Raw genomic sequence first — 13,267 nt, forward strand, 5'->3', positions numbered from 1 at the left:
TATCGCACCATTGCACTCATTTCACATGCTAGTAAAGTTATGCTTAAAATCCTACAAGCTAGACTCCAGCAGTATGTGGATCGAGAACTACCAGAAGTACAGGCAGGATTTCGAAGAGGCAGAGGAACTAGAGATCAAATTGCTAACATACGCTGGATCATGGAGAAAGCTAGAGAGTTCCAGAAAAACATCTACTTTTGCTTCATTGACTATGCTAAAGCCTTTGATTGTGTGGATCATAACAAACTGTGGCAAGTTCTTAAAGAGATGGGAGTACCAGACCATCTTATTTGTCTCTTGAGAAACCTATAACTGGGCCAAGAAGCAACAGTGAGAACTGGACACGGAACCACTGATTGGTTCAAAATTGGGAAGGGAGTCCGGCAAGGCTGTATACTGTCACCCTGCCTATTTAACTTATATGCAGAATACATCATGAGAAAGGCAGGGCTAGATGAATCAAAAGTTGGAATTAAGATTGCCGGAAGAAATATCAACAACCTAAGATATGCAGATGATACCACTCTAATGGCAGAAAGTGAAGAAGAACTAAAGATCCTCTTGTTGCGGGTGAAGAAGGAGAGTGCAAAACTTGGGTTGAAGCTTAACATTAAAAAAACCAAGATCATGGCAACCGGCCCTCTCAATTCCTGACAAATAGATGGGGAAGAAATGGAGGTAGTGAGATTTTATTTTCCTGGGCTCCAAGGTCACTGCAGATGGGGACTGTAGTCAAGAAATTAAAAGACGCTTGCTCCTCGGGAGGAAAGCCATGGCAAATCTAGACAGCACACTAAAAAGCAGAGACATCACCCTGTCAACAAAAGTGCATATAGTCAAGGCTATGGTCTTCCCAGTTGCAATGTATGGCAGTGAAAGTTGGACCATAAAAAAGGCTGAGCGCCAAAGAATTCAGGCCTTTGAACTCTGGTGCTGGAGAAGACTCCTGCGAGTCCCTTGGACTACAAGGCGATCAAACCGGTCAGTCCAAGAGGAGATCAACCCTGACTGCTCTTTAGAAGGCCAGATCCTGAAGCTAAAACTCAAATACTTTGGCCACCTAATGAGAAGGAAGGACTCACTGGAGAAGAGCCTAATGCTGGGAAAGATTGAGGGCAATAGAAGAAGGGGACGACAGAGAATGAGGTGGCTGGATGGAGTCACTGAAGCAGTGGGCGTGAGCTTAAATGGACTCCAGAAGATGGTAGAGGACAGGAAGGCCTGGAGGAACGTTGTCCATAGGGTCGCGATGGGTCAGACACGACTTCGCAGCTAACAACAACAACGTTTAAAAAGCAATGTGGTGGCTGAGTTAATCAATAGTTCAATAACATACAAAAATTTTAGTACAAACTTCAATTTATAACATTAAATACTTCCTCTCTTTTCCCCTTAATATCTACTATCTCGTATTTAACCTACTACAGTTCTGGATTTGTAGGTGACAATGCAGAAGGGAAAAAAAAGAGAGATTTAGCTACAATTAGTGAAAGAAAGAATGTAGATGGAGAGAAAAAAGGGGTTAAAAAGAATTCAGTTAACCTCTCTGCTCTTTTCAGTCTTACTGTCCAGTTTGACACAGAATTGACAATTAAATAAAAAGCTTCAAACATGAGCTTCTCAAATCCTTCCAAAAACTTTCATGTTAATACATTTTTAAAGTAACTAAAGAGTTTAATACATGAGTATAATACATGACTCGAACATAACCACAGCATTGATATTTAATTTTATTTAAATCAAATTTAGACTTCTTCTCAGCCCTCATCACACTATAGAATAGCAAAATGCTTGAAAATAATTTGCACAATCACTTGTGGGGCTTCTGGTCGTTCTGGCTTCGTTTTTGAGAGAGGAATTCTTCGTTTCAGTTCTTCCCAGACGCTAAACATTGATGGGCATGTGACAATTCCCTCATACATCTTCAGGCCTTGGAATGAATAATGTTCCCTCTTTCTCCATAGATACTGGTTGACTCAGGTCTCAGTTGTACACTGAGAATGCAAATTTGATTACATTTGGGGTGCCCCAGTTCTACACCAAGGGTATACATTTGATTTTTCTTTTATTTTTTCATTTGTGCTTGGGGAAGCAGCACCTTCTGAATGTCTTCACATCCTTTTGAGAGCTATGACCAAGTGGGAGAAACATGTCAATTGGGGAGCAGGAAGCGCATTACTGAAAAAATAAAATAAAATGAACCTATACATGCATAAATTCAAAAACCTATAGATAATAATTATAATGGCACATCCCATTGTTTTTATTTTCATTACTAAATTCATCTCTCTAGGCCTCTACGTTAGAAGGCCTAGACAAAAAACACCAACCTTCTTTTCAGAATTCAGTCTGTGTAAATTGGAAATCCATAGATTGAGCTCCGTGTGGATTCTTTTATGGGAAATAAGATGACTATTTCGGGTGAAGCCCTTTCCACACTCCATGCATTTATAGGGCTTCTCCCGTGTGTATCCTTTGATGGACTGTAAGATAACTGTTTCTTCTGAAATCCTTCCCACACTCCATGCATTTATAGGGCTTCTCCCCTGTGTGTATTCTTTGATGGGATGTAAGCTCATTGTTTGTCTTGAAGCCCTTTCCACACTCCATGCATTTATAGGGCTTCTCCCCTGTGTGTATTCTTTGATGGGATGTAAGTGTATTGTGTTGACTGAAGCCCTTTCCACATTCCTTGCATTTATAGGGCTTCTCCCCTGTGTGGATCCTTTGATGGATTGTAAGATGAGTGTTTGTTCTGAAGCCCTTTCCACACTCCGTGCATTTATATGGCTTTTCCGCCGTGTGGATCCTTTGATGGGATGTAAGTTGCCACTTTGTCCTGAAGCCCTTTCCACACTCCATGCATTTATAGGGCTTCTCCCCTGTGTGTATCCTTTGATGGACTGTAAGTTGACTGTTTGTTCTGAAGCCCTTTCCACATTCCGTGCATTTATATGGCTTTTCCACCGTGTGGATCCTTTGATGGGATGTAAGTTCCCACTTTGTCCTGAAGCCCTTTCCACACTCCATGCATTTATAGGGCTTCTCCCCTGTGTGTATCATTTGATGGGATATAAGTTCACTGTTTCTCCTGACGCCTTTTCCACACTCCATGCAGTTATAGGGCTGCTCCCCTGTGTGTATCCTTTGATGGGATGTAAGTTTATAGTGTTGACTGAAGCCCTTTCCACATTCCATGCATTTATAGGGCTTCTTTCCTGTGTGGATCCTTTGATGGACTGTAAGTTGACTGTTTGTTCTGAAGCCCTTTCCACATTCCGTGCATTTATATGGCTTTTCCCCTGTGTGGATCCTTAGATGGGAAGTAAGTTCACAGCTTGTTCTGAAATCCTTTCCACACTCCATGCATTTATATGGCCTCTCCCCTGTGTGGATCCTTTGATGGGATGTAAGTTGCCACTTTGTCCTGAAGCCCTTTCCACACTCCATGCATTTATAGGGCTTCTCCCCTGTGTGTATCATTTGATGGGATATAAGTTCACTGTTTCTCCTGATGCCCTTTCCACACTCTGTGAATTTATATGGCTTCTCTCCTACGTGGATCCTTTGATGGGATGTAAGATGCATTCGTTTGCTGAAGCCCTTTCCACACTTCCTGCATTTATATAGCTTCTCCCTTGTGCTTATCTTTTTATAAACAGTCTTATTTCCATCCTCAGTGCATTTATTTGGCTTCTCTCCCATGTGAAAACTTTTCTGTGACATAACAGACCCATTTTCTTGAGAAAGTGTGAAAGTCCAATTGTAATTTTTTCCTTTGTCTTTGGATATATAATCTTGTCCTTTGACTTGGGATAGATAGTGCTCATTTACATCTATTGTGTCTTTGAATAGTCTTAAACCTTTCCCAATGTATTCTTTCTTTATTTTTCCTCGTTGATCAATAAAATCCTGCATCTGAGCATCAATGGAAGATGAGCTTTCCTTATTCCAATTATTTGAAGTGTTTCTTTCCTGCCTTTGGAATCTTGTCTGAATTGCAGGCTTCTCCATTACGTCTCTTTGTTTGAACACTTTCATTAGTTCTCTAGCGACTTTATTGTCATTCTCATTATCACCTTCAAAGGAAAAGAGAAATGAAAGTGATAGAAATGTTAGGAGAAATGATCACTCTGTCAGAAATCAGATAATCCCCGAGTTATGAACCTTCCCTTAGTGAACGTTCGAATTTATTTATTTATTTATTTATTTAATTTCTACACGATAATCACCAAGTACTGTTTACGAAAAACTCCTGAAATTACGAATGTTTCCACACTACGGCAGTCATTCACCCTCAGGAATGACCACAGTAGCACTGCAACATTCACCCTAGCTATTTCCTCCCCCTGCACCCCAGTCTCCCTAGACACTAGGACTGTGGGTATGCACCTTTGGTTTCTTGGCTGTTCTAGGCCTTTGGTGCTTTCATAGAAAATGGAAGCCTAAAGTAGCGCAAGATCACGAATGATCTCACGGGAGTTTAGGCCTCTTTCTCTGCAATAGAGAATGGAACGGAAGCTGGAGGAGGCTTCCAATTGCCTCCGGAGGACCAATCCGGGATTCGGAGGCCTTTTCCAGGCTGCTGTTGCCCGGAAAGGAGGCCAGGGGATGCGTCTGATCTACAGGACTCCACTGGCAGAACAGAAACCAAGGGCGGTGGCCATGTGGCTTGAGTTCGGGGTGGGGGGGAGCAGGCATAACAAGCATCATGAGAGTTCAGGCACTCATTCTCTGCGAAAGAGGATGGGTGCCTGAACTCGCATGATATTACAGCACATAGGAGCTTCCGTTGACCCTCCTACGCCAGAAAAGCAGGAACCCGGCAAAGAAGAGATGGATCCTTTCAAGGTAGGTCAATCTGCCATGGCAGAAATGGAGGGGGAAGCATGAGATATCTTTGTGAATCGTGGAGGCCTTGGGGGCCTGTTCCATCACTAGGCCCTCTATGGCCTTCCCCACCGAGATACCTCATGTGCAAATAATGAACCGCCTATTTGCCCATGCATTCAACTAGCAAATATGTGGGTGAAAGCAGGAGGTGATCTTCTTCGAGGTACAAGATTTATTCCCATGAATTTTTGAGTTATGAATGAAATGGGCAGGCTCCATTATATTTGTAACTTGAAGACTACCTGTAATTGCCTTCAGGTATTTTGCCAGATTCCAATATATTGTATATTTGTATAATTATAACGGTTTGGTATAGAAATGATAATATCACTATTCGTGAGGCATAAAAACTTGTAAAAGGCTGTGCTGGACCAGTATGTAACTCTGGTCCATTATATAGCTAGCTTAGGAATTAAGAACTGTGTTAGAGCATTTAGCATTTAAAGGGTTAAACGCTGTCTCCTTAAGAGATGGCCTCTGGGAAATGTAGTCTAGTTGTTAGTCAGTCCTATATCTTATCTAGTCAGTGGGAGGAGCTTCAAAGTTTATTACAGAATGCCCTGGCTATGTGCCAGGATGGTTAAAGCCCTTGTCTAATCAAGCATCATGCAAGCATCGATTGGCATCCGTAACTATGCCTAGCTGAGATGGGGAATTATTCCTTTTTACCTACGAGAATGGACAGATATGACTATGACTGGATGTATACTGCATAGTAAGTCCCTGCTTAGAATTCCTGCGCCAAAATAGCTGAAAACTGTTTGATGAAGTTTGGTATTACTGCAAACCAAGGAATTACTTTGTCACTAATATGTTTAGATAGAAATAGAAAAACAAATGGGATAGAATATATCTAAGCAGAATGCCATTGACCTATTTCCTTCCTAGGAGCAGTGGAACAGCATGGCTTTTCCTTCTCCTTCTGGAGAGGAGTTCTATTTGGAGATGACTTCATAAGAAGTAATCCGTGGCATCTGAGTACAAAGTGTCTTCCTGAACTGTCTGACTGCAGAATAGGAAACCCTTACCAAGAGAGGCCACGTTCTTATAATTGTCCAGCATGACTTCCCAATGCAGCATTTTTTGGTGAGGATCCAGCAGAGACCATTCCTCCTCTGAGAAATACACAGCCACCTCCTCAAAGGGCAGAAGACCCTCCTGAAAGGCAAAAAAGTACAGAACAGATTGAGGAGGGACTATAGCAAAGCTATGCACTAAGGTAATTGGCTATGTTTAGTAGGATTCCATAGTTTAGGTGAGTTTAGGACAGAAAAAAATGCTTTTGATTGAAGAAATGTTTTATTTTTCTTTTATTAAAGAGTTTTAAAAAATTTTTACAATACATATCCTCATAAGTAACACCAGCTGCCTGCAATTAGTGCAGGTTCGCATCCCACCAGGCTCAAGGTTGACTCAGCCTTCCATCCTTCCGAGGTAGGTAAAATGAGGACCCAAGATTGTTGGGGGCAATTAAGCTGACTTTGTAATAATGCCGCTTAGGGGTGTGTGTGAAAGCCCTAATAAGCAGGCATATACATAGAATGAAGGCTACTGCTAAGCTTGTAAGCCGCCCTGAGTCTTCGGAGAAGGGCGGGATATTAATGGAATTTAAATAAATAAATAAATAAATAAATAAATAACCCACCCACCCCAAATACAGGGTTATAGATATAATAATCATATTCTAACTCAAATTATCCATTATAAAATTAACCAAATTCATAATGTGCTTTAACTCCCCTTTAACATAAATACATTCAAATTGTTAAAAACATAATAACTTAAACAAGAATATAATCAATACTAATACTAAAATAATAATAGTAATAATACAATATATATTATATCTAAAAAAAACTAATACAAATTCCTCTATAATAAATATAACAATATCTCTCTAAAATCTACTCATAAGCTAAGTGAAACTTTTTAGTCCCATATTTATTCTGAATATAATCTATCCATCTTCTCCAAACTGAAATATATCTTTCTTGTGAATGATCCTTCTAATAAGCAAAAATCTTAGACATTTCTGCAAGATTCGATACTTTAAGTACCCATTCTTCTATAGTAGGCAAACTATCCTTCTTCCAGTATTGTCCCACCAGTAACCGTGCTGCTGTTATCAAATTCAACATCAGATTGGTTTCTTTAGTATTACAATCTACAACAATACCCAATAAAAACAATTGTGGAGAAAACTTTATCTTTCTCTTAAAAATCTTTTGAATGTTCCACCAAATTTTAATCCAAAAAGCTTTTATATTTCTACAAGCCCACCACATATGAAAGTAGGTGGCATCTAAACTACCACATCTCCAGCATTTAGACTGTATGTTAGGATACATGTTAGACAACTTTTTGGGATCCAAATGCCATCTATAAAACATTTTATAAAAATTTTCTCTTAAATTTGAGCCTGAGTAAATTTAACATTTCTAACCCAGATTACCTCCCAAATATCTCTAATCTCTAATTTGTTTTACTAAGTTTTCATCTGTAGTTGTGATGCCAACCTTCTGATCCAGCTTCCACCTGGCTTTCAATTGGGTATATTGAAACCAAGAGTAACTTATGTTTTCATGTTTTAACTCATCTAATGATTTAAGTTGCCAATTATTCCCTTCCAATCTAAGTAATTCCTTATAGGAAAACATATCCAAACTTACTCCCATAGATACGCCCTCTATCGCGTGCCCGGGAATTCCCCAAATTGGTATTTTATAATTTAACTTATAATAATACTTTTTCCAGACACGCAGCAAGGCACTTCTAAGAATATGAGATTTAAAAACCCTGTCCACCTTTTTATCATAAAGCAAATATGCATGCCATCCATATACCAAGTCCCAACCCTCAAGGTGAAGTATTCTTTTATTAGTTAAATTAAGCCAATCACTAACCCATGTCAAGACCACCGCATCATAATACAATTTCAAGTTAGGCGCCTTGAGTCCCCCTCTTTCCCTAGCATCTTGCAAAATCTTAAATTTGACTCTTGGTTTTTTCCCCGCCCAGATAAATTTATTAATACCCTTCTGCCATTCATCAAGGTTGGCATCCTTTTTCAATATAGGTATCATTTGGAACAAAAAAAGAAACTTTGGCAGGACATTCATTTTAACAGCTGCGATTCTTCCCAATAGAGATAATTGTAATTTTTTCCAATTATTTAAATCCTTTTGTACCTTCAACCATAGTGCTTCATAGTTATTCTTATATAATTTGGCATTTGAAGCTGCAATATACACTCCCAAATACTTAACCTTTTTTACTATTTCAAAACCTGTTAATTTGGTTAACATTTCCCTTTCACTCATAGACATATTCTTGGACAATATCTTGGTCTTATTACTATTTACCTTAAACCCAGAAACCTTTCCATACTGAGTTATAATTTCCATCAAATCTATAACCGATTGTATCGGTTGAGATAATGTCACAACCAAGTCATCAGCAAAAGCTCCCAATCTATAATCATTCTGTTTTATTTTAATTCCCTTTATCATAGAGGACTCTCGAATTTTAATTAATAAAATCTCTAACGTTAAAACAAACAACAATGGTGATAGGGGGCATTCCTGTCTTGTTTTAAACCGGTTTCCACCAACTTGAATGATTTTGTAGGACTTTCAGTGCCATTCAGTTAAGTATCCCCAATTTCCTTCTGGATCAACCTCAGGATCCTTCTGGATTTACCAAATATCCAGCCGGACAGCCAGGATCAATTCATCCATCCTCAATCAAAAGGCACTCTGTCTGGAGAAAATCAATTAGCACGTGGCCCTTGGAAAACCCACCAATCAGTGACACTAACTTGTCCTGGGTTTAAAGGCACCAATGTCTCTGTAGGGAAAGGGATTCTTCGTAGAATTTTATGAAGTGGCTAAGAAGGAGCAATCCTATTCATCCTCAACACCTTCATGAAAGAGCTGGGAGAGATCAGCCATGGATCTGTGTTGTGTGCCATCAATATCCAGAGACTCTGCCCCTCCTCCGATTGCAAGGAAACTGCTAGTAGTCTGAGCCATTGACTCGACAGTAAATAAGAAAATGGAGAACATTTTTTGAGGAAGGCATTTCTTAGCCTTTGCAAAGCTGGATGGTTTGGCCTCCAAATCCAGGCAAGAGTCGGGGGATTAAAAGGTATTTTGCAAGCCAACAGGGCCTTGATTATGTGCTCTTTCAGAACAATTTTTATTTGGAGGCATTTCTATATGGTCACTGTCTTGGGATTTTAAAAATCTTTCTTCTTAATCACTTATTTTCTTATCAATGATTGTAAATAAAGCTTTTAAAAATGTTAATATCCCGGTGTGAATATAAAATACTTTTGAGGATCCTTGCACAAATGCAACTCAAAGAATTAAAGAAAGAATGGGTGCTTTGAAAATATCTGTAAAACATTATTTACTGAAAAGTTGGGAGAATAATTAGGGGAAAGAGTTTTGTTTTTAAAGTAGTAGTCTTAAAAAAAATCCTAAAAAAATCCCCAGTCAAAAGCAGAGGGGACAATGGAAGAAGACAGTAGAGATAGTCCTCTACTTACAACAGTTTTTAGTGACTGTTCAAAGTTACAACGGTACTGGGGAAAATGACTTATGCCCAGTTTTCACACTTACGACTGCTGCAGCATCCCCTTAGCCACATGACCAAAATTCGGATGCTTGGCAACTGACTCATATTTATGACGGTTCCAGGGTCCTTGGGTCACGTGATCACCTTTTGTGAAGGTCTCAGAGCAAAGTCAGTAGGGAAGCCAGATTCACTTATTACAAACTTAACAACTGCAGTCATTGACTTAACACATGTGGTAAGAAAGGTCATAAAATGGGGCAAAGGTCACTTAACAAATGTGTTTAGCAACAAAAATTTGGGTTTCAATTGTGGTCATAAATCAAGGACTACCTCTACTATGTACATCAGCTGATTTCCCGAGAGAAAAGGAAAATACAAATCTAGTAAATGAATGTATTTCTCTCACCTGAGCTGGAGGTTCAATCACGGTTTCCGCTCCCCCAAAACAAAACGTCAACTTCCTTCTATTCTTCCCTGTGAGGGAGATATATGCATAATTAATGAAATGCTATAGAAGGGAAAACACAAAAGATAAGAAAGTTAGGATTTATCAGAGGAATGAAAGGACCTCACTATTACCTCTTGAGGTGTCCTGATTTGGATCTTCCTCAGAGATCCTCCTGAGAAACAGTTCTTGAGGGAGATTTGAAGGATGCCTCATTCTTTCAGGATCTCTGATGTCCATTGTAAAGGACTTGACATAGTATGAAGGAGAAAAGAATTAATGGTTATCAAACGTCATGAAGTGGTTTTTTACTGCAAAGCACTCAGTATCGATCAATTAGGCTGGGAAGTAAGAAATAAAGGGCTCTGCAAAATCTTTCTTCTAGAAAGGATAAGCAACTATAAAAAGATTAGTGAAGCATCTCCACATAGTATGAATGCCAGGGAACTCTGGTAAGGAGGTATTAAGAATTTGAATATATTGATCGAATGGCAAAGAATTTTGTGTATAATATAATGCCTGAACAACAGGAAGATATTTGGGTGAAAACTTTAAAATTTCTATTAAATTATAATTTGAAACAAATTTTTTATAAAATGATGTATCAATTCTATTTAATGCGTGATAACCGGCCAAAGATGTATAAAGGATATTCAAATACATGTTCAAAATATAAATGTAAACAAGAAACCCTTTTCCATTTTGGTGGACAAACCAAAGAAATACTGGTGTAAGATTTACATTTTACTGCAGAAGATTCTCAAAGTGGGTATAAAAACAAAACCAGGGACTTTAACAGACAAAGAGATTGAGAAACAATCTCAATCTTTGCTGTTTTATATGTTGAGAGCATTAAGAATGCTTTTTGCACAAAAACGGAAGGATACGTTAATTGCCATAATGGAGAAGTTGCTGGAAAAACTCATGGAACTAGCAGAGACGGCAAAATTAACTGCTTTAGTTAAAGAAAAGAACACATCCAACCTTGTTTCTACTTGGAAATCACTTCTGGATTTTTTTCTTGGGATTAAAAAAAATGAAATTTAGAGTTTCTTGTTATAGAATGGCTAGTTCTAGTACACATTAAGGATGTAAAAGTAGAAGTTGGAGGCTGTAATGTTACCATTTTATTTGACTGCACTAAAGAGTCAGGAGTCAATCATTTTCCTTTTTCCCCCTTTACCCTATACGTCTTTCTCTTCAATTCCCACCAGTTCCTACTATTTTCATTTTTTTGTGTTTTATATCTTGATAAGCTTAATGATATTTTTAAAAGGAAAGAAAAATTTGAACTTATTATATTCAAGTCCTTCTGGGCTCCCGAGAGGAAGTCCTCTCACCTGCAACTCAGCCTGCTCCTTCTTCTCCTCCGCCTGGCTCAGGAGGAAGCCTTCCACCAGGGCCACCGCCTGGGAGCTGCTCTCTGCTCCACACTCCCGCACCCAGCTCTGCATCTGCAGGGGCAGAAGCGCCAGGAACCGCTCCAGAACAACCAGGTCCAGCATCTGCGCTTTTGTCTGCTTTTCCGGTCTCAACCATTGGCTAGAAAAGTAGTGCAGTCGGCTGCAAAGTCCTCGGGGACCCTCATCCTCCTGATGCCGGATGCTCCTAAAATTCCAGGACTGAAGGGGTGAAAGGATGGTTCCATCGTCCAGGATCTTCTGGCCAGTTCTTGCCCAGATCTCCTCACCGATTCCAGACTGAACACTGGAAGGGCCTTTTCCAGTTCCCCCACTTGCTAAAGGAAGGCTCGCCATTCTTTCTCCGTCCTGTAACACAAATCCAAATGAGTTCAAGGAAACCAAATTCTTTTTCATTCATAGCAATGTTCATCTAGCCATGGGAATCAGAACAAGCCATTAACCCTCTTTGCCAAAGAGATAACTTTGTCTCTAAAGAAGACGAAGAAATGACTTCCTTTTGCAATTCTCTGATAGAAAATAAATTCCAACAACTAGAAAGTAGTGGATTGGATCCTTCATCCGATATTCATCCCTATAGAAGGAAGTATTTTTCTGGCCTGGTAAACTGATGACATCAATCAAGAAGATTCAGTGTATTTGGCATTTTGGATCATTTCTATATTTGTTTTACTCACAAGGAAAGACTTGCTTTTTAAAAATATAGATCTACATTTACCTATCAGCAGGGTTCACGCAGCATACAAAAACTCAGAACAGGTTAACAAAGCATGAAAATTCAGTTCACAAAAATGTAATGCCATTCAATTGACCCTGGATTAGGATGTTCCATTTCTCTTCCTTCACACAGGAAGGCAAGTTCACACAATGTGTCCTAAGCACAAAAGGGTCAATCAGATCCAGGGGCTCAGTTCACATGAAACACAAAGGCTTAAATACATAAAGCTTAACATAATCATCTGTTTACCCTCTTAAAACAAATTGAGCTGCAGAGGAGTCGAACCTAGTTTACTGTCATCCAGCACAGAGTGAGAACCTAGGCATAATCTTTTGCATTTTCAAACCTTTTCTTATTTCCTCCTTGAGATTTGCCATGCAAGCTCTCCCACTACCCAGGAAATAGAGCGTGAAGGACGATCTAGATCCCCACCTTTCCTTTCTGGCATCTGGATTTCTTCCTGAGGGCAACATACGTGGTCTAGACTAGCACACACAGAGACAAACATACACACAAACACAGACAAACAACCTCCTTTGTCACCTGTGCCTCTTTCCTTCAAGACTTTCTTGCAGCCTTTTCAACCGCCTGCGAAGTTCAAAGGGTTAAAGAGAGCGAGTCCAGCATCCTAGAAAGGCAAGGCTTACTGATGTCACTTCCTTCCCAACCGGCCTCAACGGCCCAACGCTGAAGTGCGTGGAGTTCCTTTCTCTTTGCAGAGGCCGCCCTCTGGTGGATTTTCTGTGAACGGAAAGCGCTCCTGGAACAAGGAGAGACGGAGCGTTTCCCATGCGGGGGCAGGAGGGGACGCTCACGTTTCCCTTGATCGGGAAGCCTTCTCAACGTGCTTTAGGCAATGTTATACTTCCGAAGAGTGCTGTATTTAAGTTTATGGTCACTCACTCTCACAGCTCTGGAAAATAGCCACATTTTCACCCACACACTGAGGCACAAATGGTTCTTTAAAATACAGGGAGACTCAGTGAATTTAAAATAGCAGACGTTTACTGGTGCAACATATATATTTGTTCTTTTTCACATGTACACGCACATCCACGCTCATCCATACTTACCTAAGTCCTTCTCGACTAGGCTGGCTGGCACTAGCCAGAGGGACGGAAGCTGCCAGCTGCCAACTCTAGATGAAGAGGAATTCAAAAAGTGTGTGTACTTCAGGATCCTTTCCCTCCAAAAATATCCTTGCTTTTTGCT

At 39.8% G+C, this 13,267-nt stretch overlaps 1 protein-coding gene across 3 annotated transcripts; it reads right to left on the reverse strand.

Moving 5' to 3' along the window:
* Positions 1-1,400: 1,400 nt before the first annotated feature.
* Positions 1,401-12,631, reverse strand: LOC308663561 (uncharacterized protein). Of its 3 annotated transcripts, none has more exons than XR_014025437.1 (6): positions 11,257-11,980; positions 10,051-10,165; positions 9,878-9,945; positions 5,922-6,051; positions 2,331-4,079; positions 1,401-2,128 (listed from the first exon to the last, which is right to left on the reverse strand). XR_014025437.1 is itself a non-coding variant. In XM_081320085.1 (6 exons), the coding sequence occupies exons 2-6, from the start codon at positions 11,671-11,673 to the stop codon at positions 2,449-2,451; spliced, it is 2,361 nt and encodes a 786-aa protein (XP_081176211.1). In that variant the 5' UTR covers positions 11,674-11,685; positions 12,599-12,631; the 3' UTR covers positions 1,401-2,448. The 3 variants fall into 3 exon arrangements, 2 of the variants coding, with proteins under 2 accessions (XP_081176211.1, XP_081176210.1); XM_081320085.1 differs by adding an exon at positions 12,599-12,631 and having other exon boundaries at positions 1,401-4,079; positions 11,257-11,685; XM_081320084.1 differs by having other exon boundaries at positions 1,401-4,079.
* Between the last annotated feature and the right edge of the window lie 636 nt (positions 12,632-13,267).

Source organism: Vipera berus (assembly GCF_964194415.1).
Source record: "Vipera berus genome assembly, chromosome: 2".
In the NCBI taxonomy this organism is placed as follows: domain Eukaryota; kingdom Metazoa; phylum Chordata; class Lepidosauria; order Squamata; family Viperidae; genus Vipera; species Vipera berus.

Excerpts from the sequence above, each read along its gene's own strand:
- LOC308663561 (XM_081320084.1), bottom strand. The coding sequence starts at position 11,733 with ATGAAAAAGAATTTGGTTTCCTTGAACTCATTTGGATTTGTGTTACAG. Across the intron at positions 10,166-11,256 it reads AGGAGCAGGCTGAGTTGCAG|TCCTTTACAATGGACATCAG; the intron begins GTGAGAGGACTT and ends TACTATGTCAAG. Across the intron at positions 9,946-10,050 it reads AAATCAGGACACCTCAAGAG|GGAAGAATAGAAGGAAGTTG; the intron begins GTAATAGTGAGG and ends TCTCCCTCACAG.